Source organism: Salvelinus alpinus, chromosome 18, assembly GCF_045679555.1.
Source record: "Salvelinus alpinus chromosome 18, SLU_Salpinus.1, whole genome shotgun sequence".
NCBI classification, from domain to species: Eukaryota; Metazoa; Chordata; class Actinopteri; order Salmoniformes; family Salmonidae; genus Salvelinus; species Salvelinus alpinus.
This window is the reverse complement of record NC_092103.1, coordinates 6,395,016-6,417,282: the sequence shown is the minus strand read 5'-3', so window position 1 is coordinate 6,417,282 and position 22,267 is coordinate 6,395,016. Positions and strand designations below refer to the sequence as shown.

Below are 22,267 nucleotides of genomic sequence, written 5' to 3'. Positions count from 1 at the left end.
TTGGAGGAAAACTGGGGATGCTTGCAAGCCGAAACACACCATCCCAACCATGAAGCACAGGGGTGGCAGCATCATGTTGCAGGAGGGACTGGTGCACATCACAAAATAGATGGCATCATGAGGGAGGAAAATTATGTGGATATATTGAAGCAACATCTCAAGACATCAGTCAGGAAGTTAAAGCTTGGTCGCAAATGGGTCTTCCAAATGGACAATGACCCCAAGCATACTTCCAAAGTTGTGGCAAAATGGCTTAACGACAACAAAGTCAAGGTATTGAAGTGGCCATCACAAAGCCCTGACCTCAATCCTATAGAAAATTTGTGGGCAGAACTGAACAAGCGTGTGCGAGCAAGGAGGCCTACAAACCTGACTCAGTTACACGAGTTCTGTCAGAAGGAATGGGACAAAATTCACCCAACTTATTGTTGGAAGCTTGTGAAATGCTACCCAAAACGTTTGACCCAGGTTAAACAATTTAAAGGCAATGCTACCAAATGCTAATTGAGTGTATGTAAACTTCTGACCCACTGGGAATGTGATGAAAAAAATAATAATCTGAAATTAGTCATTCTCTCTACTATTATTCTGACATTTCACATTCTTAAAATAAAGTGGTGATCCTAACTGACCTAAGACAGGGAATTTTTACTAGGATTAAATCTCAGGCATTGTGAAAAACTGAGTTTAAATGTATTTGGCTAAGGTGTATGTAAACTTCCGACTTCAACTGTATGAAGCAAGCGATGGAACCCTTTTTGGTTCTATAAGGAACCTTTTTTCCTAAGATTGCAGGCTAGTCTCTTGTGGACAGACTACGGATGCGTTCATCTGGCCAGGTGTTGCTGATGCATGCCAAATCTTACATTGCCTGGATAGGTATTTTAAGTGTCAGCTAGCCACATATGTTCTAACAATCTGTCAGTTGATGACATGGTCGATGACGTGGCATGCAACCATTGGTTGATGCATGCGACGTCTGCGCAGGGGAATGCTAATGCCGCGTTCAAAACAGCTGGGAACTCGGAAATCTCTGACTTCCGACTTCAGTTTGTTCAAGACCTCTGTGAGCACTGACTGGGGAAAATCGTTCCCAGTTGTCGTGAACGCACCAGAAGTCCTCCTGACTTCAATGAGTCACAGCTCTCCCTGCTCTGTGAATCACGTGGGTCACGTCAGCCAGGCTACTAATTGCATACACTTGATGCCAATGATTGACCCTCCCATAGGAACAACATTCTCTTTTGGAGGAGACGGTAAGGCAGCAGGAGAGAGAAGTGCAATGAAGTGAAAGCGAAACATTGTCGCCAAGTACAAACCATCGTACCCTGAATACAAGCCAAGAAAAATGACTTGGAAATCTACTTGATCACTTCAGCATATTGAGAATGTTGGATCCCATTGGTCTGATGGATTTCTTGAGAATCATGAGATGGAGTCAGTCGACTTCAACGATTCCTCTGAAATGAAGCCTGACCCGGATGAAGGCCTATCTGTGGCGACAGGTGTGGTGGTAGAGATTTCCAAAGTTTGCCCTGAGAATCCTACCAGAGATTATTTGGGACCTGTAGGAGTGAGTTTTTTTGAGAAAGGGGGTCCATCCTTTTTGGCCGACCCATATGTTGTTTCAAGCTGGGTAAAGGACAAACTGGGAACTGTTACGTCTGTCAAAGTTTCGAGAAGTGGAATTGTTTAGATTTTTTGAGGCAGCGGGCACTCCGCTTCACGCGTTTCGGGCTCGACCTGTGTCGTGATTTGCTCTCCGGAGTGATCAATGGATTGGAGTTGAGTGTACCGGTGGATAAGAAGATAAAGAATATTCCTGGTGTTTGTGATGCCCGCCGTTTGGTGAGATGCAGACTCGGTAGAAATGGTGAGACGGAGGATACCCTGTCTGGCTTGTTGAGCTTCGATATGGAGTTTCTACCAGATGAGGTCAGGCTAGGATGTATTAGCTATTCGGTGAGGGCATTTGTTCCAAACCCACTATGCTGCTTTAGGTGCCAAGGATTCAGACATGTGCCAGCAGAATGTAGAAGGGAGATCCCACGATGTGGAAAATGTGCATGAGGGCATAATCAGAGGGAGTGTGGAGTTGGGGTTGAGAAAGCAGCTTGGGATCTGAAATGCTCTGTATGAGAGAGAGAAGTTGAGATCGCCAGAGATTAGAGAGGGGAAGAAAGTTTCATATGCTGAGGCAGCAAGGAGAATAGATGATAGCCCAAGGATGAGGGATTTGACTGGGAGCCCCGCAGTGAGTAGGCCTGAAGAGAGAGATTCAGAGAGGATGAGTTTTAGTAAGGTACTGCACTGATGGAGTGGAAATTACAGAAGAGAGAGAGGTGTGGTAGTTGCAGCAGCAAAGTATTTTGGTGAGAGATTTTAGTGCAGAAGATCTACAGGGAGTTTTGGGAGACGGGGTTCCAAAGCAGATGGATGGGGTGATGGGTTTTGTGGATAGTGTCTCGGTAAGTTGCAGGGTTACATGGTGGTGCAATTAAAACTTTTGCCCTTCCCCTTTAACCTTTTTTTAACCAAAATATGAAATCCGCACACCTACCTGCGGAAGGCAGCAACACGCAACACAGCGTCTAGTCTGACAGAAATTCACAGGAAGAAGACCCTCCATAAACGTATATAAACCGTTCATAGAAGTGTTGAACAGTTTGGGAGAGTAAGTGGTATAAAGAAGCTATACATGCCATCAATGCTTATTCATGTTCAGTATAGGCTGCATTTTTTCCCTTTTTTAATCCCATCTGTTTTGAAAGAAATATTTTTAGATTAAAAAAAAAAAACATTTGTCTATTTATCAACCATTAGAGCATATATGTCAGAGTCAAGGCCCGCGGGCCACATCCGGCCCGCGAGAAGGTTTTTTACGGCCCCTGGGATGATCTTGATTTATTATTAGAACCGGCCCGCAGACCGCAGCAAGCCGGCAGCCCGCAGATCTTTTACACGCACCAATACTACATTTCCCACAATGCAACGGTGACGCACCGAGCAGTAGGCTGCTGTGTAAATGAGATGGAGCTGCCTTGGGAAAAACTCGTGGGTTTGACAACCGACGGAGCACCTGCGATGTGTGGACACAGGAGCGGACTGGTGGCGAAGATACGGGAAAAGATGCAAGAGGAAAACGCGACAGGTGAGCTGACAGCTTATCATTGTATCATACACCAGGAAGCGTTGTGCGGTAAAGCCTTGAAAATGGAGCATGTAATGAGCATCATCACGCGCACAGTTAACTTTATCAGAGCCAAAGGTTTGAATCACCGCCAGTTCAAGGCATTTCTGACGGAGTTAGAAACGGAGCATGGTGATTTGCCTTATCACACAGAGGTGCGATGGCTAAGCCAGGGAAAGGTGCCTTGAATACCGGTTTCTTTCATTTAATGTTCATGTTATGGGGATTTTTATATAAAGGAAATTTGTCTTTTGTGTCTGTTGAAAATTAAAGATTACTGACAGAGCCATAAGAAAATATTGCTTTATTTATCTGATCATATTGGAATATATTTGTTAGGTTTTCAGTAGGTTCAATTAGGTTCACTAGACTATATGCGTCATTTAAAATTTTTTCAATGAACATTCGAACAGTCCGGCCCTCGGCTTGTAGCTACATTTTTTATTTGGCCCTCCGTCCATTTGACTTTGACACCCCTGCATTAGAGCAATGGCTAGCTCTTTACAATGCAAGTCGGTAAAGGCTTTAATTTGACATTGAAGTCATACATTTGATATAGATTTGTAGAATGTCCACTGCTTACATTGCACATTCTGAAAACAGTGAGATACTTTCATCCCCTGTATTCGTTTATTCATTGTACTGCCCACAAAAAAAGGGCCCTGCGCCTTTAACGGCAAATTGTACATAATTTTATTTCGCGAGATTTGCTTGGCGCGGTGACCCATGTGAGAGACACATCCTGCAAAAATCATTCTACCCTGCAGAGAAAAAGGCTATGGAGCGCTGAACATTTTCACTTGTATACCCCTTCCCCCAAAGGCCCCGTATTTGTTGTGATCAGATTTCTGTAACATTTTTTGGTGGCTATCGGGCGGTGGAACAATGTGGATTCAGATTCGGACCATAGACGGAAAGGAGACACGAACCATTGAGGATCTTTCCAGGCTGACCAAAATTGAGTATCTGAGGCTGAAAATCAAGGATATCTTCAATGTAAACCCCCAACAACAACGGTTATTCTATCGGGGCAAACAGGTAGATGCTATCTGTCACCTATGGCCATCCTAACAGTCGTTTGTTGTGTGTTTACGGTGCCGGATTAGGTGCTAGGCTGTTAACGTTGTACATAGCACTGGAGCTTCCTGTTTTGAAGGGAATTCGCCAACAGTTCTTGCGCAAGAGCTGAGAGGACGGACTGTTGTGCCATATTCATATGCTGTCATTGTCCCAATGCATTATGTCTACAATGTTGCCGTTTTCAGTAGGCCTGTTTTCCAAGATGCATGCAACAATGTATCAAGGTAGTAGCCAACACCTGAGCTAGACAGATGAGAAAATGCATATTCTTCGTGATCTTTTTCCAGATTTACAATGTTATCCACATGTCAGGAAGGCATCCCGTTATTAGAACCTTATTCAGACCCCCATGACCAGTTCGATATAATCTAGATGCATTGCAAACAGCATTCTACCACGTTTTCCAAAATATTTGGGGTCTTGATGACTGTCGTCATGGCCTTTTGATGTTCATGTGATTTGTATTATTCATTTGTGTAGTTCAGGATGCGTTGCTCCACGTGCCTTGCCGTCAAGTGAAGTGCAGTGTTTACACCCGCGCGCTGGTGGTTTGACACAAACTCAACGTCACTGCATCGTGAATAGTGGTTAGGTAGGCGCCACTGTGAAAGTGATCTATGCATGGTGACTTTGTTTCCCCATATTCTGCATGTAGGTTACATGTAAAATCATGGTTGATAGATACGAATTCTGCGGGACAGTGTTGAATGAATCTAATACTCCTGGGGATTCTAGAAGCTGAAGTATTAGATTCAGAGACAATTTTCATTGAATGTGAGATTTCAAAAAAAAAATCTCTCCAAGTGAGCTTTGACATTGATCAGCAACATTCCATCTTTTACAATATGACATTGATCAGTCATGACAACATTGTCTTTTCTGCGACTTCGTATAATGCCTTGTCATCATTTCAGTGTTTGTGAAGGTAATATGCTAGAATGCTCTGTACCTTTTTTTAGGGCCCTGTTTCCAGTCTAGTAGTAAGGACTGGCGACCAGAGTGTTGTCAGAGTATGCATACACCCAGCTTGTATCCTTTCTATCCAGTGTTTGAGACAAGTATAATGACTCAAAATGGCATCAGAAAGACAATGGTGATTGGGTTGGAGATGGAAATGCTGCTGTGCCCCTGTGATGGTCATTCAACCCTTTGTGGGTGTGTGTGTGTGTGGGTGTGTGGGGGGGGGGGTTCATTGTCTGACCACTGTGCCCCTGTGTATGTCCCAAATAGCAACCTTTTCCAAAAAGCACTACTTTTGACCAGGGCCCATAGGCAATATGTAGGGAATAGGGTGCCATTTGGGACAGACCGTGTGTGGGGAATATTACATCTGGAATAATGACTCAGCATGCACCTCATAAAGAAAATACTGCTTTTTCTATTATCATAATTTAATATGCTTCACACCATCCTTTTTTTAATCCAGTTATTTGACTTACCATATAAATTGATTCCTCTGAAGGCACTTTAGCCATTCTTAAATCCAAGGCCCTGTAAATAAATAAAAAAAACAAAGGAGAATCATGACTGCCATTGAAAATAAATGGCTTGCTCTTGTTTTGCTGGATTTTTGACACTACATTAAGGATTTAAGTGGTTTTGTGTTTACACATCCATGCTTTGGGAGGGATTCCAATTTCGGGGATGTTGTTCGTTGCTGTATAATGTGCAGTACAGCATGACGTGTCAGCCATTTTGAATTTTTGAATGAGGAATTCCCTTGTGCTCTCTTTTGAGAGGAAACATGGGACGTAGCCACGGCAAGCTTTTTTTTCTTCCATTTTTTTGTGGGGATCAAGCAGCTAAGCGTATTCCGTTTGAATGTGAATTTAAACAACAAAAGACCTGCGTTCGATTTGCTTCAGTTGGCAGCCTACCTACGTTTTCATCACCTTGTGATGTATGGTATGCATGGCTGGCTGTTTCTAAGGAAACAATATGCTTTTCCCTTCTCTCTTTTCCATACTGAGTGTTGCGTTTTCCCATTTATCCTTTTATTTAGGCCTAGTTTATGAGATACACACTGGATTATGTTTTTAAGGTTTGTTATACAAGAAGACCTTCGGTTTTCAGTGCTGCTATTGTGTAGTACTGTAGTGAAGTAGTAGTGTAGGCCTAGTAGTAGAGTATGTACTGTAGTAATCTTTGTATTTCCTCTGCCTCATAGGAAAGCAGGCAGGGTGGGTGGGGGATTTGCACGTGTGAAGTAATGTGAAGAATGAACCACGCGCAGTACCGACTACCGTCACACTATTAAGACTGTTGCCAGGAGCCAGAGGAGACTCATTCAATTTCAAAATGGCGTCGTCCTAGCCCTAGTTCAAAGCATGTTGTACTATGCCCTTGCGTTTGAACGACTGTCACTGTTAGAGAGCCACAGAGGTCTTGTAACAGTCTCTTAATTAAGTCTGTGAACGGATCTCTACCTGCCTATAGTCAGTCCCAAATGTTCCCTTTCCCGAGAGTACAGTCCCCGCTTTTCTCTTTTAGATCCTGAGCATACCGTCTTGTCACACACACAAAAACAGAACACTCTACTGAGCAGACCCCGTCTGCTAAACATCTACTCTGAGACTTGAGATTGGCTGGTTTTTGAATTGTGCTCCCTCTCTATTGGCGAGTGAGTGTCTCTCAGGGTTAATATTTCACAGAATTTGTTGCAAAGAAAGCCACTTGCACTGATGGCATGTTTATAAATGTGAAAAAAGACAGATTTAAGAACTCTTTAATACACACACACATTTTCAACATTACACTACAGGCTAATAAGCCTTGACACTTTTTTTCTTAGTTGGAAAACCAGGCCATTCGTTCAGTCGTCTTGTTATTGCTCTGTATATGAGAGGCAATATGGCGTTGTGAGAGAGCTGGTTGGTTGCGTTCCTGGGTCTTTGCTTATGGGGGACTAAGATGGTGTGTGTGCTGCAGTCAGCCACGTGTACAGATGCCCCGCTCTCCAGTTTAGGGTTGGCTGAAGGTTTGGAGCCTGTTGTCTGACACGGCTGAGGGCACTTGAATCCAGTTACACTAATGGAAGTTGGTGTCCTTTCTGAGTTAAGAAAGGGACGGTGTGTTTCACGCGGTGGAAAAGTGACTTTTTTTTAATTTTGGCTCTGTGCTGAGCAGGCAGCGTGAAGTAGAAGCAGACAACAAAGGACCAGTTTTCAAACATTTATTTAAAGCATGGTTTTTCTATAACTGAAGTCAAGACTCCACCCATTCTCCCTTCACATATTCTTGATTTGAGTTATTTTCAGTTGTATCAAAGAAGTTACTTTTAAAAACCATGCAAGATTAAAACGTAACGAATTAAATAAACAAAAAAGGGCCCAGGAAGCAGGCGTCCATTTTCTTAAACAGTTCATCTTACAACCTTTTAGTAGCTACGTGCTCTCACCAAACGCTTGCCACATGCACTCTGCAACAGGGATCCACCGTGCTTCTGGACTGCATCACATCCGGTGGGATGTCCGCACCTCAAACAGAAAGAAACAGGGATTTTTATAGAAGTCAGGTGAACATGCGTTACTCAATGAACCAGAGTCTGCAGAGTTAACAGTACATGACTGATTGCCAAGTTTAAGCAGTGGTACTTGAGGTAGATCAATGCCACACACTGAGAGCCTAATTCCGATAGTTTTTTCCCACTAATTGGTCTTTTGATCAATCACATCAGAACTTTTCATATCAGATCTTTTTCAGAGTTGATCTGATTGGAAAAATGTCTAGTCCCAGTTTAGCAATTTTATGTTTGTATCTCTGCATGTGGATTTGGATTTAGCCTAGTTATCACCGTGTCAGCTCAGTCTAGTTGTTTTGTTTACGGTTCCTTCAGTGGTGATGTTTTTTACTTACAGTGAAGCCTGTGCTTGACTTAATTTGAATATCAGCTAGCTACAGGAACTGTGTGTCAGTTGTTCTTGGTAATGCGAGGTAAATGGAAGTGCTTTCTTTTTCACTCTACCAGACCGGCTTGTCAAGAATGCAGGGTCCTGCTTTACGAACACGACGGCTAGAAAGAAACAAGGTTTCGGGGGTAGAGAGCAAGCCGAGTCTATTCAAGCCCAACTTCTTTCTATCCATATAATTACTAGAGATGAAGAATGGAATCTGTTTTGAGGTATAATTTTTGTTGTTGTTGTGTGTTCTGTATAGATGAATAAATAAATTGAGTTTGGTATAGGCTTGACAGCGAGTTCCATGTCAGTGTTTTGGGCTGCTTGGGGGGTGTTCGCTCTTGATTAGAAACGTGACCTATTTTTTTTTTCTATTGGCGGTCTAGCGGGAGGGAGGCGAGGGGTGGTTTGGGTGGTGGGGGGAGGGGTAGGGAGTGGAGCTCACTGTCTGGTTGAGCAGTGTGTGTGTTGGGCGTTTCCTGCCCTATCCCAGAGTTCCCTGCCAGGTTCTGACTGCAGACTAGTATCTGACCACCCACTGAGTGATTTGGTTTTGCACCTTTGTTGCGTTAGGGAAATGAATAGTCACACATACACCAGCCCTGACTCGCTTACAAAAATACACATGAACGCCACACTTGTACGTACACACACACACGCAGCTGTGCGTACACACGAATGCACCAAGTGCATTTCGGAAGCGCAGGTCATGTACCGATTCTTTTTTTTGAAAGGCTTGGCACCTACGCAGAAACACCTTTCCAAATTCTGATAGAAATCTCAGGTGGTCCAATTCACTTAATTGGCAGGCAAAGAGAACCACCACAAAAGTACAATGGTTATAATGGAAATGTTCTGTCATTTTAATTGCGTATGCAGAGTACTTTTCTCTGTTGCGTTAAATCATTGATAGGCTAGATGCCAAAGCATATCCGTCAGCCAGGATAGTATCTAATAGACTTTTCCAGGTTCGGCCTGGTGATGTAGCGTTTCCCTCTCCACCCGGAGTAGATTAGGTTTCTATTCTGTGTCATAATGAACAGGATCCGTCCAGCAGTTGCCTAATTCAAATACAAAAGTAGCTGTTTAATTATTACATATTCAGAATATGTTGTTGCAACCTTGCCAGTGCAATTTAGCAATGAGCTTTTCAAAGACAGTCTGGCTGACTTGTCAGTCGTCACCTCGGATAAACAAAGAAATGAGTTTGACTGAGGAGAGGTGGGACTCGTGATCTACAACCAAATAATAACACACGTGTGAACACACACGCGCACAAATGTACACGCGTGCACGAACGCAGACACATACACACACACACACACACACACACACACACACACACACACACACACAAAGTGGTTGTGCCACTGCCACCACGTGGTCGATTTTTGACCATGCTTTTGTAACGGATGTGAAATGGCTAGCTAGTTAGTGGGTACGCGCTAGTAGCATTTCAATCAGTTACGTCACTTGCTCTGAGACTTTAAGTAGGGTTTCCCCTTGCTCTGCAAGGGCCGTGGCCTTTGTGGAGCGATGGGTAACGATGCTTCGTGGGCGACCGTCGTTGATGTGTGCAGAGGGTCCCTGGTTCGCGCCCGTGTCGGGGTGAGGGGACGGTTTAAAGTTATACTGTTACACTTTCAAAATATTTTTCCCATTTAGTGTTTCTTTTCCTCCTTAGTCTAGCAGACGACTGAGGTTTAATTGCACATTCCTAATGTTGTTATTGAGGATGACATTTACATCCTACTCTGGAACTTTGATATGCCCGTAGAGTAAATTATGTTCAACAATGTATTGAAAAATTTGCCAAAATGTAATACATATGCCAACTTTGATTTAATTGTTTCTCAATTATGCTTTTTTGATAAATATGTCTACAATCCTTCCAAAGGACCATGCTATGGATTACATTTTGTGAAAATCTCCAAAATCATGGTCTTTATTTGGTCTGGGTTGTGAGAGGAATCGCTTGTATGAGAAATGCATTTCAGCATATTTTCCAAGAGAATCTTAGCTAGAATACGTTTTCTAGATATCAACAATTGATTCAGTCTGAAGAATACGTAACGCTGAAAGAGGATACTGACAATGAAAAGAGAGGAACCAATTATAGACCATACAAAACCTTAGTTTCCTAAAAGTTTAAGATGATAAGGCGCATGTTTTATGAAACCCCCCCCCCCCACCAATTTTGTTTTTATAGATGTTACATTGCCTGTCCCAGTCACCCTCCTACCTTTACAAGACTGTAGAATATGCAAGCAAAACTTAGTATTGCTTCATTAACATCTCATCTTCGTAACGAATACGGGGAACAGCTGTGAGTGGAAAAACAAGCTTTGTGAGCCCTTTCTAAAAGCCATGAAATATGATTGACTGAAAAGCCTTTTTTTGAGACTTGGCCACCTACTCTGCAAATGGTCAAAATTCATGAAATTAAACGTTTTCAAATAAAGCTTGAACTCCAACACATACACCTTAAGGATAATGGTTTCATTTGGAGATGAACGCTCAGGTCAACTTTTACACAGAATCGCCCAGCCATAACTTTTCAAACAGACAGGATGGAAGACGTCCGATCGCCCAAATGTTTTACCATCCCTTGACAATAGCTAAACCCCAAATTTGTAGAAGCTTTATAACATCCGATATCATGGTTACTAACTGGACCTGGGTTTTGAGTGTAATTATTGTTATTGCCTAAGCCCTAAGGGGCCTATAAAATGTCTTGTTGAAGAGGGAGATTATGCAAATAGTAATTGACTCTCCAGTTAAAGGTCAAACGTGGCTAATGTACGCTGTGTTATGGGATACCATGCATGACATAAAATAGGCTTTTCCCGACACAATAGATTCATTCTAGTCAGTGTGCTGCAGCCTGCCCGGTGTCCCTTTCCTCCATGATGGTGTCTAGTCCACCATAGAAATAGAATTACTAGAACGGACATTCCCGTTGAAGTGAATGTTCTGTGATGGGTAGTAATTATATTTCTGGGCTATGCCGTTCACTCCACACGGCAGGCAGACAGACGGACCATAGACACAGACAAACGCACACAGACAGGTGACCATAGTGTGTGTGGCGATCACGGGCGGCTGCTCTGTTCTAAATTTCACGAGATTATTAAATAAGGGAAGGCTAGAGGACGGGAGATTGCGCTCTCTGCCATAAGCCAGTCTGGAGCGCCTCCACTCTCGTTTCTCCTTTTCTGCCTCAATAAGTAACCGAGGAGAGGCGCGAGTGGCCATGCTTATTTCTCCAACACAATGGCGGATGGGAAATGGTCTGGTCACTGGCTACCTCGCTCGCTTCTGCTCTGATGAGACGAAGCTACGTAGATCCATTGGTACACAACTAGCTGTTTGCTCACCATTTATACCGTAACATTTTCATGGAAGTAGGCTATAACAAGAGATACAGTAACTGAAACACAAAGCGAGTGATGAGGCAGCCAGAGATGCAATGTTTCTTTATGTGAGGAGTCTCTCACTCTCAGAGTAGAGCCATTTTCTGACACAAACCAATGACTGCGGAAATGCGCCACACCACCATCTGAAAGACAGACTGAGATTGTGGGGAGGGAGTTTGTCGATATGGAGGGGTGGTGGGGAGGGGGGGCTCCTTTATTGGTTGCCATAGCGACTTAGGTAGTGTCCCCCTCCAGATTTATTATTTTATTTCTGTATTTATTTGAGGAAAAAACCGCAGTGGAAGGCAGAGATTTGTGTCTTTTTGTTCAGGAATGGATGTTTGTTTTTCCCCCCGTAGCTTTTAGCTTTTATTTCCGAATGGTGTTGAGCATCAACACATTGTCCCTCACCCTTCTGAACAACCGTGGAATTCTGTCTTTTTGCCGAGCTCTTTGTTTGCTCGGCGATGCTATGCTGTTCATTTTAATATTGCGCAGATGTCTGCCAGTGCCTGAGAAGAGAACCCCCCCCCCCCCCCAAAATAAAAAAACTACACCAAAATGGCTGCCGAACAGATCCGTGTGTGTGATTTTTCAAATGCAAGATAGTCAAACAGCGTATGGCTATCACACAGCTGTTTTACCCACCTCAAGCAAAACAGAGAATAAAATGTCTGCCTAGCTAACAGATCCATTTGTGTGTCAATATTTTTCAGATGGAAGATGGCCACACGCTATATGACTACAACGTGGGGCTGAACGATATCGTCCAGCTGCTGATCCGTTCTCAGGCAGGGGACGCTCCCGACAGCCTCCTCGTCCCGCCCATTGCACCCCCTGTCAACCCTAAGGACTGTGACACCATGCCCATGTCCAGTAGTACAGCTCTGCCCCCCACCACCCCCAACACCACGGCTGGTGCAGCTACCACCCCCTCCCTATCCAAGCCTACCATAGTGGCCCCCAAACCCATCCCTGCCCTCACCACAGTCAACAACAACACAACCACAACCACCAGTAACAGCAGTACCACCAGTACCAAAACCAGTAACACCAGTGATCCCAATAACAACAGGGCCAAGTCTTCTAGTCCACCAGCACCGCTGGAGAAGCTCGACAACCAGCCATCAACCTCTACACGTCCCTTCCTCATAGACGCCGGCATTGGGGTGTTCAAGGTGAGAGAAAGAACTTGCTGGTCCGTGGTACCATTTTCTCTCAGGTTGTGGTTTGTGTATGAGATAATATATAATATGTAATATTACGTTCATTCAATAATGGTGCTTTTGAGCCGGATATGAACCAGCTAAGCGACCCCTAAGGATACAACTCTCCCCAACAGTATTTTACAACTCTCCCCAACAGCACTTTCCCCAACAGGGAAACGGTCTGTGAACATGCATGACAGACCTGATCCATTGTCTCTACTCTAGGGTGACGCTAACAGACATTCAGTGTAGGTTGTCCTTTTCTCAGGCGCGTATTCACAAAGCATCTCGGAGTAAGAGTGCTGATTTATAGGATCAGTTTAGCCTTTTAGATCATAATGAATACGATATGGGCAGGGGGGACTTGTTCCTACGTCAGCACTCCTACCCCGAGAAGAGTTTTGAATATGGGCCATTTTACTTAAATTCCCCTGTTGAATTACGTCTGTACTGGAGCTCTGAACGTTCACCTCATGGTAACCATGTTGCTACACGTTTAATCTCCCCAATGAATGACATTTGAGCTGGAAAACTTTATTGCCATGCAACAAACGGTTGCTGAGATTTTTCTTGGTAATTTATTTCTTTTTTTATACTCCGTTACAGTAAGTGGCAAGGCTGACACGTTTTGCTAGACGTCCTCTGAACAGTTAACACCGTAGCCAAGCTGCAGGGGAGCTGGGGCTAAGGATGCCAAGCAGACCCAAGCCAAGAGACACATGCGCAGAACTTAACCCTGAGAAAAGGCATGCTGGCCTGCTGCTGGTGAACCACAGTGGCTGTAAATGATATTTGCTGGAACATGGGCAGTAACAGTCTCTTGGCTCAATGAAAAGCCAGTGCTAGCCATCTACCATCAAGGTGATGACTGGCCCTGTGTGACTCAGTTGTGGGTTAATTTTATGCAGGGATCACGCATAGACATACCAAAATTGTATGCACTCTGATATATTCTTAGCTTTGGGACACATCATCGGAAGTTTGTGTATTGGCTGGACTCCCTGAGTTGTCCATCGTTCTGGTGGGTGGCAACAGAAAATAACAATACCACAATATAGCTGGCTCCACCCAAAAAAACTGTTTCCTGTCAACAAAAGCATATGTATAATCTCTAGGAACTCTACTTACCAGACATAAAGTGAGATGTGTCCCTCATTATCAAATAAACGTCTGAATCCAACATTTGTCCGAAGCGCACCATTCCTGCCAGTAGACAACGCAATTCACGCTAGATTTCCTACCACGAAGTCTACCACTGTTTACACTGCAGGAATATGGTGCGGTTTGGACAAAAGTTGGATTCAGATGTTTATTTGATAGCGCGGGACACATTTCACTTTACGTCTGGTAAGTAGAGTTCCTAGAGATTATACATATGCTTTTGTTGACAGGAAACGTGTTTTTTGGTGAAGCCGGGCTAGGGTTATTTTCAGTCGCCACCCACCAGAACGATGCATAACTCAGGGAGTCTAGCCAATACACATACTTCCGATGATGTGTCCCAAAGCTAAGAATATATCAGAGTGCATACAATTTTGGTATGTCTATGCGTGATCCAACCACTACACAGACTCTCGATGTTGTCCCAAAGCTAAAATATTTTGTACTGCATGTGAATATTAAGAGTAGACCAAAAGGCTGCCTTATTATGATGTTGCTACTTTCCCCCCCCCCCCCAGCCTTTGTCCACAAACACTCACTGACGAACATTCCAGAACTGATGAACATTCCAGAACAGTGATATAATCCTTAGTTGCTAACTCTATTAGCGAACTATTCTATGCTACTCATCATTACATAAACCGAGGACACATCGAGAGGCGATCTGAATCCAGACCCAAGCCTTGAATGCACGGAACACAGAATATTTCAGACGTCATTATAAAGGCCTTGAGAGAGGGGGTGGGGTGTTAGTCACGAAGAAACAGTGGGCTCTCCAAAACCCACAGTCTGGAGAAGCGTGTTTGGTTCCTCACTTCATATCTGGATGAGAATCAGTCTGAGGATGCTTCATTCAGACTGCTATGTCATGTGGTTATGTCATTAGCTCCAGGGGAGAGGGATAGTGAAAGCAGTGTCATCTCCACAGGCCCACAAGGACTGCTAAAAAAGAGTGGCACTCGCTATCAATGATACTCTGAACCTGCAACCATTAACTTAACTAAACGGTATAGAGCTCACTGCTTCTGCAAATCTCAATTCCTTTAGCCATGATACACATTGTTATATCAACATTGCTAGGCCCACGCCTCAGACCGGGAGGGGCAAGGCCAAACTCGGGCTGTCTCAGTTGTGTGCTTTGCTCTTCTTCCATCGTTAAAGGTCCAATGCAGCTGTGATTTGCAGAGAGGTTTGGAACTCTTTCTTATTGGTCTATTAACTAATTTACCGCCTGATGATGTCACCAGGCAGGCCATAAGTCCATCCCACCAAAACAGGCAGAAATTTCAGGCGTTCTTTTCAAACCGCTCTTACACTAAAAGGGCATTATCATAATTGTTCACAATTGGAAATATATATTTGACTGCACCGGGCCTTTAAATAAACAGAGGCTAGTTGGATAATTGATAGCTAAACCCCATTAACTAGGCTAAAACAATTTCACACTTAAAAGTCTTTCTCATTTTGTTGCTTCCAGTGGTCCACTGATGTTTTTTTTCAGCCACTTTGTATTCCATTGTAAACAAATGCTTGCCAACAATAGTAAACGTTTTTTTTATGGGTATTTTAGAAGTAATTGCAGAGGTCTATTTCTTTTAGAAATGTCCAATATGTCTTTGTCATTTTTATTTGATGCAACATACATTTAATTATCCAGACACCTGCTTTCATTAATACCGAGGCCAGATGTACTCTTTAAAATGATAAAGAATAACATGTGTAATTTTATGAATATTTAAAAGCTAAACTATTTAATTTTCCTTATCTCCCAGATAAATGAGTTGGTGGACTGCAGAGACATAAGTATCGGTGCCTGGTTTGAAGCCTGCATCGACAACGTGACACGAACCCCAAAGGGTCAGAACAGCAAAGCTCCTACAGCGGGGAAGGTTGGCAGGCCTAGCAAAAGGACTAATGGCAAGCTGGAGACAGAGCCGGGCCAAGGCCAAAGCCACCCCTCCTCCTCCACGGACAATAGTAATGGAAATAATCATTCTATGTTAAACTCGGACAGTGGGCCTGGGTCCTCCACCTCTCAAACAGACTCTACTGCCACAGACAAAGAAAAGGAGGATGTCACGTACCATATCAAATATGACGAGTAAGTTGGTGCACCTGAGGAAAAAGGCAGCATGACTTGTCGGTATTCCCACTTAGGAACCCAATTTTGGATTTATTTTCCCCCCTTTTTGGGGAGGGGTCATCTACAATTGATAGTTTCACCCACCCAGGTTTGCTTTCCTTAATTCCCTGCCATTTGGTTTCTTTAAGGCGTGTTACAGTAGGTCCTATTCTTTTGGAATGGGTCACCTACTTTTGGTTGGTAAGTAGGAGTACGGTATGTTGTGATGAATCCGACCAGGTACAGTGAGCTGTAAAAGTATTGGGACAGTTATTTTGTGGTTTTTGCTCTGTACTCCAGCACTTTGGATTTGAAATGATACAATTACTGAGGTTGAAGTGGAGACTGTCAGCTTTCATTTCAGGGTATTTTCATCCATATTGGGGGAACCGTTTTGAAATTACAGATTTTTTTTGGTACCTAGTCCCCCCCCCCATTTTAGGGGACCAAAAGTATTGGGACAAATTCACTTATACTGTATGTGTATTAATAAAGTAGTAAAAAGTGTAGTGTTTGGTCCCATATTCATAGCACACAATGACTACATCAAGCTTGTGACTCTACACATTTTATTGAATACATTTGCGGTTTATTTTGGTTGTTTCAGATTATTTTGTTTCCAATAGAAATGAATTGTAAATAATGTATTGTGTCATTTTGAAGTAATTTAAAAAATATATTTATTTTGCCCCTTTTTCTACCTAATTTTGTGATATCCAATTGGTGTAACTTGCAGTTAGTCTTGTCTCATCGCTGCAACTCCCGTACGGGCTCGGGAGAGGCGAAGGTCGAGAGCTGTGCGTCCTCCGAAACACGACCCAATCAAGCCGCACTGCTTCTTGACACAATGCCTGCTTGACCCGGAAACCAGTCGCATTGGAGGAAACACCATACACCTGGCGACCGTGTCAGCGTGCATGTGCCCGGCCCGCCACAGGAGTCGCTAGAGCGCGATGGGACAAGAACATCTCTGCCGGCCAAACCCTCCCCTAACCCGGACAATGCTGGGCCAATTGTGCGCCGCCCCATGGGTCTCCCGATCGCGGCCGGCTACGACAGACTGTACTCGAACCCAGAATCTCTAATGGCACAGCTAGACCACCGTGCTACTCAGGAGGCCCTTGGAGTCACTTTTATTGTAAATTAGAATACAATATGTTTCGAAACACTCCTACTTTAATGTGGATGCTACCATGATTATGGATAATCCTGAGAAAGTTAGAGACGCACAAATATCATACCCCTCTAAAATGGTAACCTCCCCTATTATTGTAATGGTGAAAGGTTAGCATGTCTTGGCGGTATGATATTTGTGCGTCTTACTTTCTCACTCGTCATTATTCACAATTTCATTCAGGACTATCCGTAATCACGGTAGCATCCACATTAATGTAGAAGTGTTTAGAAACATTCTATTCTTATTTACAATAAAAGTGACTCAAATTTCTATTGGGCACAAAATAATCTGAAACACAACCAAAACAAACAGAAAATGCATCCAACACATTTGTAGAGTCACAAGCTTGACGTAGTCATTGCGTGCTATGAATATGGGACCAAATACTAAACTTTAGACTACTTTAATAAACGTAAGTGAATTCGTACCAATACTTTTGGTCCGCTAAAATGGGGGGTGCTAGGTACAAAAAGTGCTGTAATTTCTAAAAGGTTCACCCGATATGGATGGAAATACCCTCAAATTAAAGCTGACAGTCTGCACTTTAACCCAATAGTCAATGTATCATTTCAAATCCAAAGTGCTGGAGTACAGAGCCAAAACTACAACAAAAAAAAGGGGTCACTGTCCAAAAGCGTTTGGAGCTCACTGTGTCAGAGCTGTGTAGACTGGGGTTGCTGGGGAGTTCAGGAGATACCATTACATGCCATATATTTGGCCGTAGAAGTGCTTTGATATCCCCTTACAGTATGTAGTCCCCACCCCAGTAAATACAGAGGAGGTGCGATTGCATGCAATATAAGTGGTGATAAATCTAACATAATACCCCTTTTTATGTATTGCCGCACCAGAAGTGCCAGCCACTCCCTCAGTAACCTTTGACCTGGAAAACTAAAGCTCAGGCAGTAATGAAACGGCAGCATTAACTGTTTTCCTTACTAGCCTGGTGCGGCACTGGCCAGTGAGTCAAATTGAGTTCAAAGGCAGGCCAAAAGGCAACAGAGTTATTTCCTGTCTCAGAAATCCATTCCCCCCAAAAATGAAGTGTCTGTAGACCAGTGAGCTTCTGCATGTTTTAGGACAGACGGATTAACCCTCCGACACTGGCTAGTCACCTGGAGTAATGGCATAAGAACCAGATTTAATACAGTAGACAAGTCAGTTGGTAATCTGAGATGTTGAGTCTCATTTTTACACAACTTCCATGGCCTCTCTGGAAAACATTGTCAGCAGTTGATGTTTATAACCAAAACTTGGACGACATGTACAGTTTTGCAAAAGTAGTGTCACGAACCGGCTCGTAGCCCTTAACAAAGAGGGTATATATACAATTTAAAAATGCTGTGTGTGTGGGTAATCAGTAGTGTAAGAGAGTGGTTGCGTACAAAGATGGTGATAATGAGAGGTGCCAAAACAAACAAGCCACAAAATGCCACAACCAAAAATAGTATGTCTGTGTGGAGAGAAGGCTCCTCAATGAATGGGGGAAAGGTGTATTTATCCCCGGAACACACCCGAGCCCAGGTGTGTCCCATTTCGCTGACGACCCTCCCGGCTCCGCCCACCGTCATCCTATTAAGGAAAACGAGTGTAAAGAGAGAATTCGGCAGACAATGAGAGGGTCGTCACAGTAGCTAACATCTGCAACGTATTAATATAACTGTTTTGTTCTTGTACTCTTACGTAATTAATCAGAAATCACCCTACATCCTGCTGGATGGTGAAAGTCCCTTTTGTTGGGGATGTAAACCTACAACTCTTTGGTTCAGAGGGAAAGGAAAAGGGGTTGGGTTGGGGCAACTAGTTTAAAACCACAGCCCCTGATTCTGCCTGCCTGTCTGCCTGCAGCTTATAAGGGAAAGGCGGATAGAAGCTGCTAGATGGAATTTGGAGTCATCTTTTTCAGGGAAATGAATTCAAAGGAGCCGTTTCCAAGGTAACCGCGGAGTTCTCGGGAGCGTTACTCTAAACCCCATTCCAATTGCTGCCTAAAATCGAGCTGCACATCGAGCATGTTGCGAGTGAGGTGCATAAAAGCTCTTTACTTAGTGAAACACTTACACCACTTCTGTAGCTACCAATCTCTCGAGCCCATATGTATCAAACTCATTCCACAGAGGACCGAGTGTCTGCAGGTTTTTTTGCTCCTCTCTTGTGTTTGATTGATGAATTAAGGTGACTGATGGGTTCGGAACTCTCCTCACTTGCTTGTATAGGTCTTCATTGGACACAAATTGAAAGGAAAAACCAGCAGACTCTCAGCCCTGCGTGGAATGAGTTTTGACACCCCTGTTCTACACATTGGTCATATTTCAGTATGATGATGGGAAATAAACATTTATATTTCAAATGACCCCAAGCCAAGCAGCTTTTCTCTCTCTCTCGGTGTGTTGTGGTTAGGCAAGGCTTTCCAAGGCTCGCCTGCCTGCTGTATAATTTGAGGCCGAAAAACAGCTTGTCAGAACTGAAACCACCTGTTTTACTTAAGTCTTGGACTAATCTGTAAGAAATCTTAAATTAATGAGGCTCAAAAGCGTTGCCTCCAAGATGGAGAATCGTCTGCATTCTTTTGGCCTGTTTCTCCATTATAACAAGCGTCTCAGATCTGGCTTATGGTGGGTCTCGCTTTCGGCCCAACCAATGCTTTCAGTGTAGCGTTTGGCACGACTGATGCATGTACATCCATCCAAGCAAAGAAAAAACTCTGGAACGTATAAATAAGGTATAAACAATTATCAGATTAAATGGTTATATAAAAAAAGACCAGAAGGAATGTATTATTGCATCGCTGCAAAGGTCACGCTACATGCTATCTTGCAATTGTGACAGTCACTGTATTAGTGAAGCTCTGACTGCCACCATATTTCTGCTCTGCGATTTAGCCGTATTAATTAGACCTTGTACTTAAATGTAAGAGGTCTAATTCAGTATTCCATGATTGCTGAGATCAAAAGGCCTGCAATTCCATTTAGTTCTAAACTAATACTGTTTAAACACACTAAGCAACCCTTATTGTTTGAGTAGCTCATAGCTCCAGGACTGCCTATTTACCTCCAATACTAGTCAGCTACTCCTCCACACACTGTCCTCTCCTGCACTTCACTCACTTATCCTCCCCTCTTGTTTTCAGATTAAATTTGATTAAACAGATCTTTAAAAAAAACAAACAAGGTTTCCATTGAAATATTAAATTACAAATGAACAGGGAGATTAACAGAATGGGATCATTTCGCCCATGTGATGTCGTCATGGCGTAATTACACTCGGCTAAGATCAGCCAGACTCCTCTGCTGCTTATCTGACAACCATGGAGAAATACTCGTTTTCACACACCTCCTCTACATGCAGTATAGGTGCTCTGTTTGGTCATCTACATATGATGATGATGACGAACACTTTCATAGTTTCTTCAGTTAACACTCTAAATTCTCTAGAGTCTAGATTCTAAATTGTAGTTTCCAGATTTTAGAGTCCAGATTCTAAAACCCAGATTCTAAATTCCATTCTAGAACCACTTCTAGTTTCCTGCTCTTCACAGGCGCTGTGTACAGTATGAGGGTCTGTGGGGCCGGCCCGGGGTGGACTCTAATCTCTTCCACTGGGTTGTTCCCGTCTCTCCTTTGCCACAGGAACACCGTGTGCTGAGCACTGACTTTTGTTCTGTTCTCCCCTGAGCTTCTGTAATCCCCTCCACCCAAAAAAGGAAATTCATGCCTCTAGCCTGCTACCCTCACATCAACATCTCGGAGCTGTCAATGTGCTCAAGCTTTCTTCGCTAGTGTTACTATTCGATCTACTGTACCAGACAAAAGATTGGACACACCTACTCATTCCAGGGTTTTTCTTTATTTTTTACTATTTTCTACATTGTAGAATAATAGTGAAGACATCAAAACTATGAAATAACACATATGGAATCCTGTAGTAACCAAAAAAGTGTTAAACAAATCAAAATATAGATTGAGAGTCTTCAAAGTAGCCACAAATGAACTTTTAACAAGGCACACCTGTTAATTGAAATGCATTCCAGGTGACTACCTCATGAAGCTGGTTGAGAGCATGCCAAGAGTGAGAAAAGCTGTCAAGGCAAAGGGTGGCTACTTTGAAGAATCTCAAATATAAAATACATACTTGTAAAATACACTTCTTTTTTGGGGGATTACTACATGATTCCATATGTGTTATTTCATAGTTTTGATGTCTTCACTATTATTCTACAATGTGTTCTGGTATGCACGTACACAGGCACCAAAACACACACACGTAGAGGATATTGCTGTGAACCGTAGGCTGGTCTTTCTCTCTCCCTCTGTGTAAAGCGTCAGCCCTGGTGCTATAGAGGTAGGGTGTGTGTGGAACCATGGAATAAAAATTCGGAACATGAACTTGAGTGTGCACGGAGCACATTGCAGGGAGAGGAGAATGTGAAGGACACTAGACAGGAGAAATAGGAGACGCACGACTGTAGCTAGCACCTTCACAGTACAGCCAGTGGCTACTAAACCTACTTCACCATGCTAATGTCTGTGAACCCGATTTATCTTGTCATCCATCAGCAAAATATTTTGTCAAAATAACCAGTCAGCCTCCTCTGGTCAGATAGGACTCTACCACTGTCCCATTTCTAGGACGGGTGTGTTGGGAATATCAACGGTAAAATCCCACAAACTACTCAGCAGTTTATGAAAGATAAAGATGTGTCTAGTGTGCTTGTCACTTAAATTGTGTGACCATGCTTCAATGTAGTGATGCTGGGGAGGAGCTCTGTGACTTGTGACACTGCAGAGAGTACGTGCTGGATTGTGATGAAAGCGTTGCCTAAAGCGGGCCTTGGTGTGTGAGCTAGTCTCCAGCGTTCACTGTCCCTTTTTTGAAATAGTCAATCACCTTTCTTGTTTGACCTCTCCGGGACTGACCACCTCTACCGGTTTTATGTCGGACATTCTTTTGAAGTATAAGTAACTCTCTTAACCTTAGAAACCTTCTTCAGGGCTCCCTGACTTTGGAGTGATGAGTT

General features: G+C 43.3%; 1 protein-coding gene across 3 annotated transcripts in view; it reads left to right on the top strand.

Annotated features, from left to right (window-relative positions):
* The first annotated feature begins 2,831 nt into the window (after positions 1–2,831).
* LOC139543598 (E3 ubiquitin-protein ligase UHRF2-like) overlaps positions 2,832–22,267 on the top strand; it is a 42,038-nt gene continuing 22,602 nt past the window's right edge. Inside the window, exons 1-3 of one of the 3 annotated variants that reach the window (XM_071349847.1) lie at positions 2,832–3,151; positions 12,299–12,760; positions 15,724–16,052. In XM_071349847.1, coding sequence (XP_071205948.1) covers positions 12,299–12,760; positions 15,724–16,052 — 791 coding nt within the window. In that variant the 5' untranslated portion in view covers positions 2,832–3,151. Of the gene's footprint in view, positions 3,152–3,692; positions 4,229–8,351; positions 8,391–12,298; positions 12,761–15,723; positions 16,053–22,267 lie in introns of those variants that run through there. The other 2 variants (XM_071349845.1, XM_071349846.1) reach the window with 2 other exon arrangements.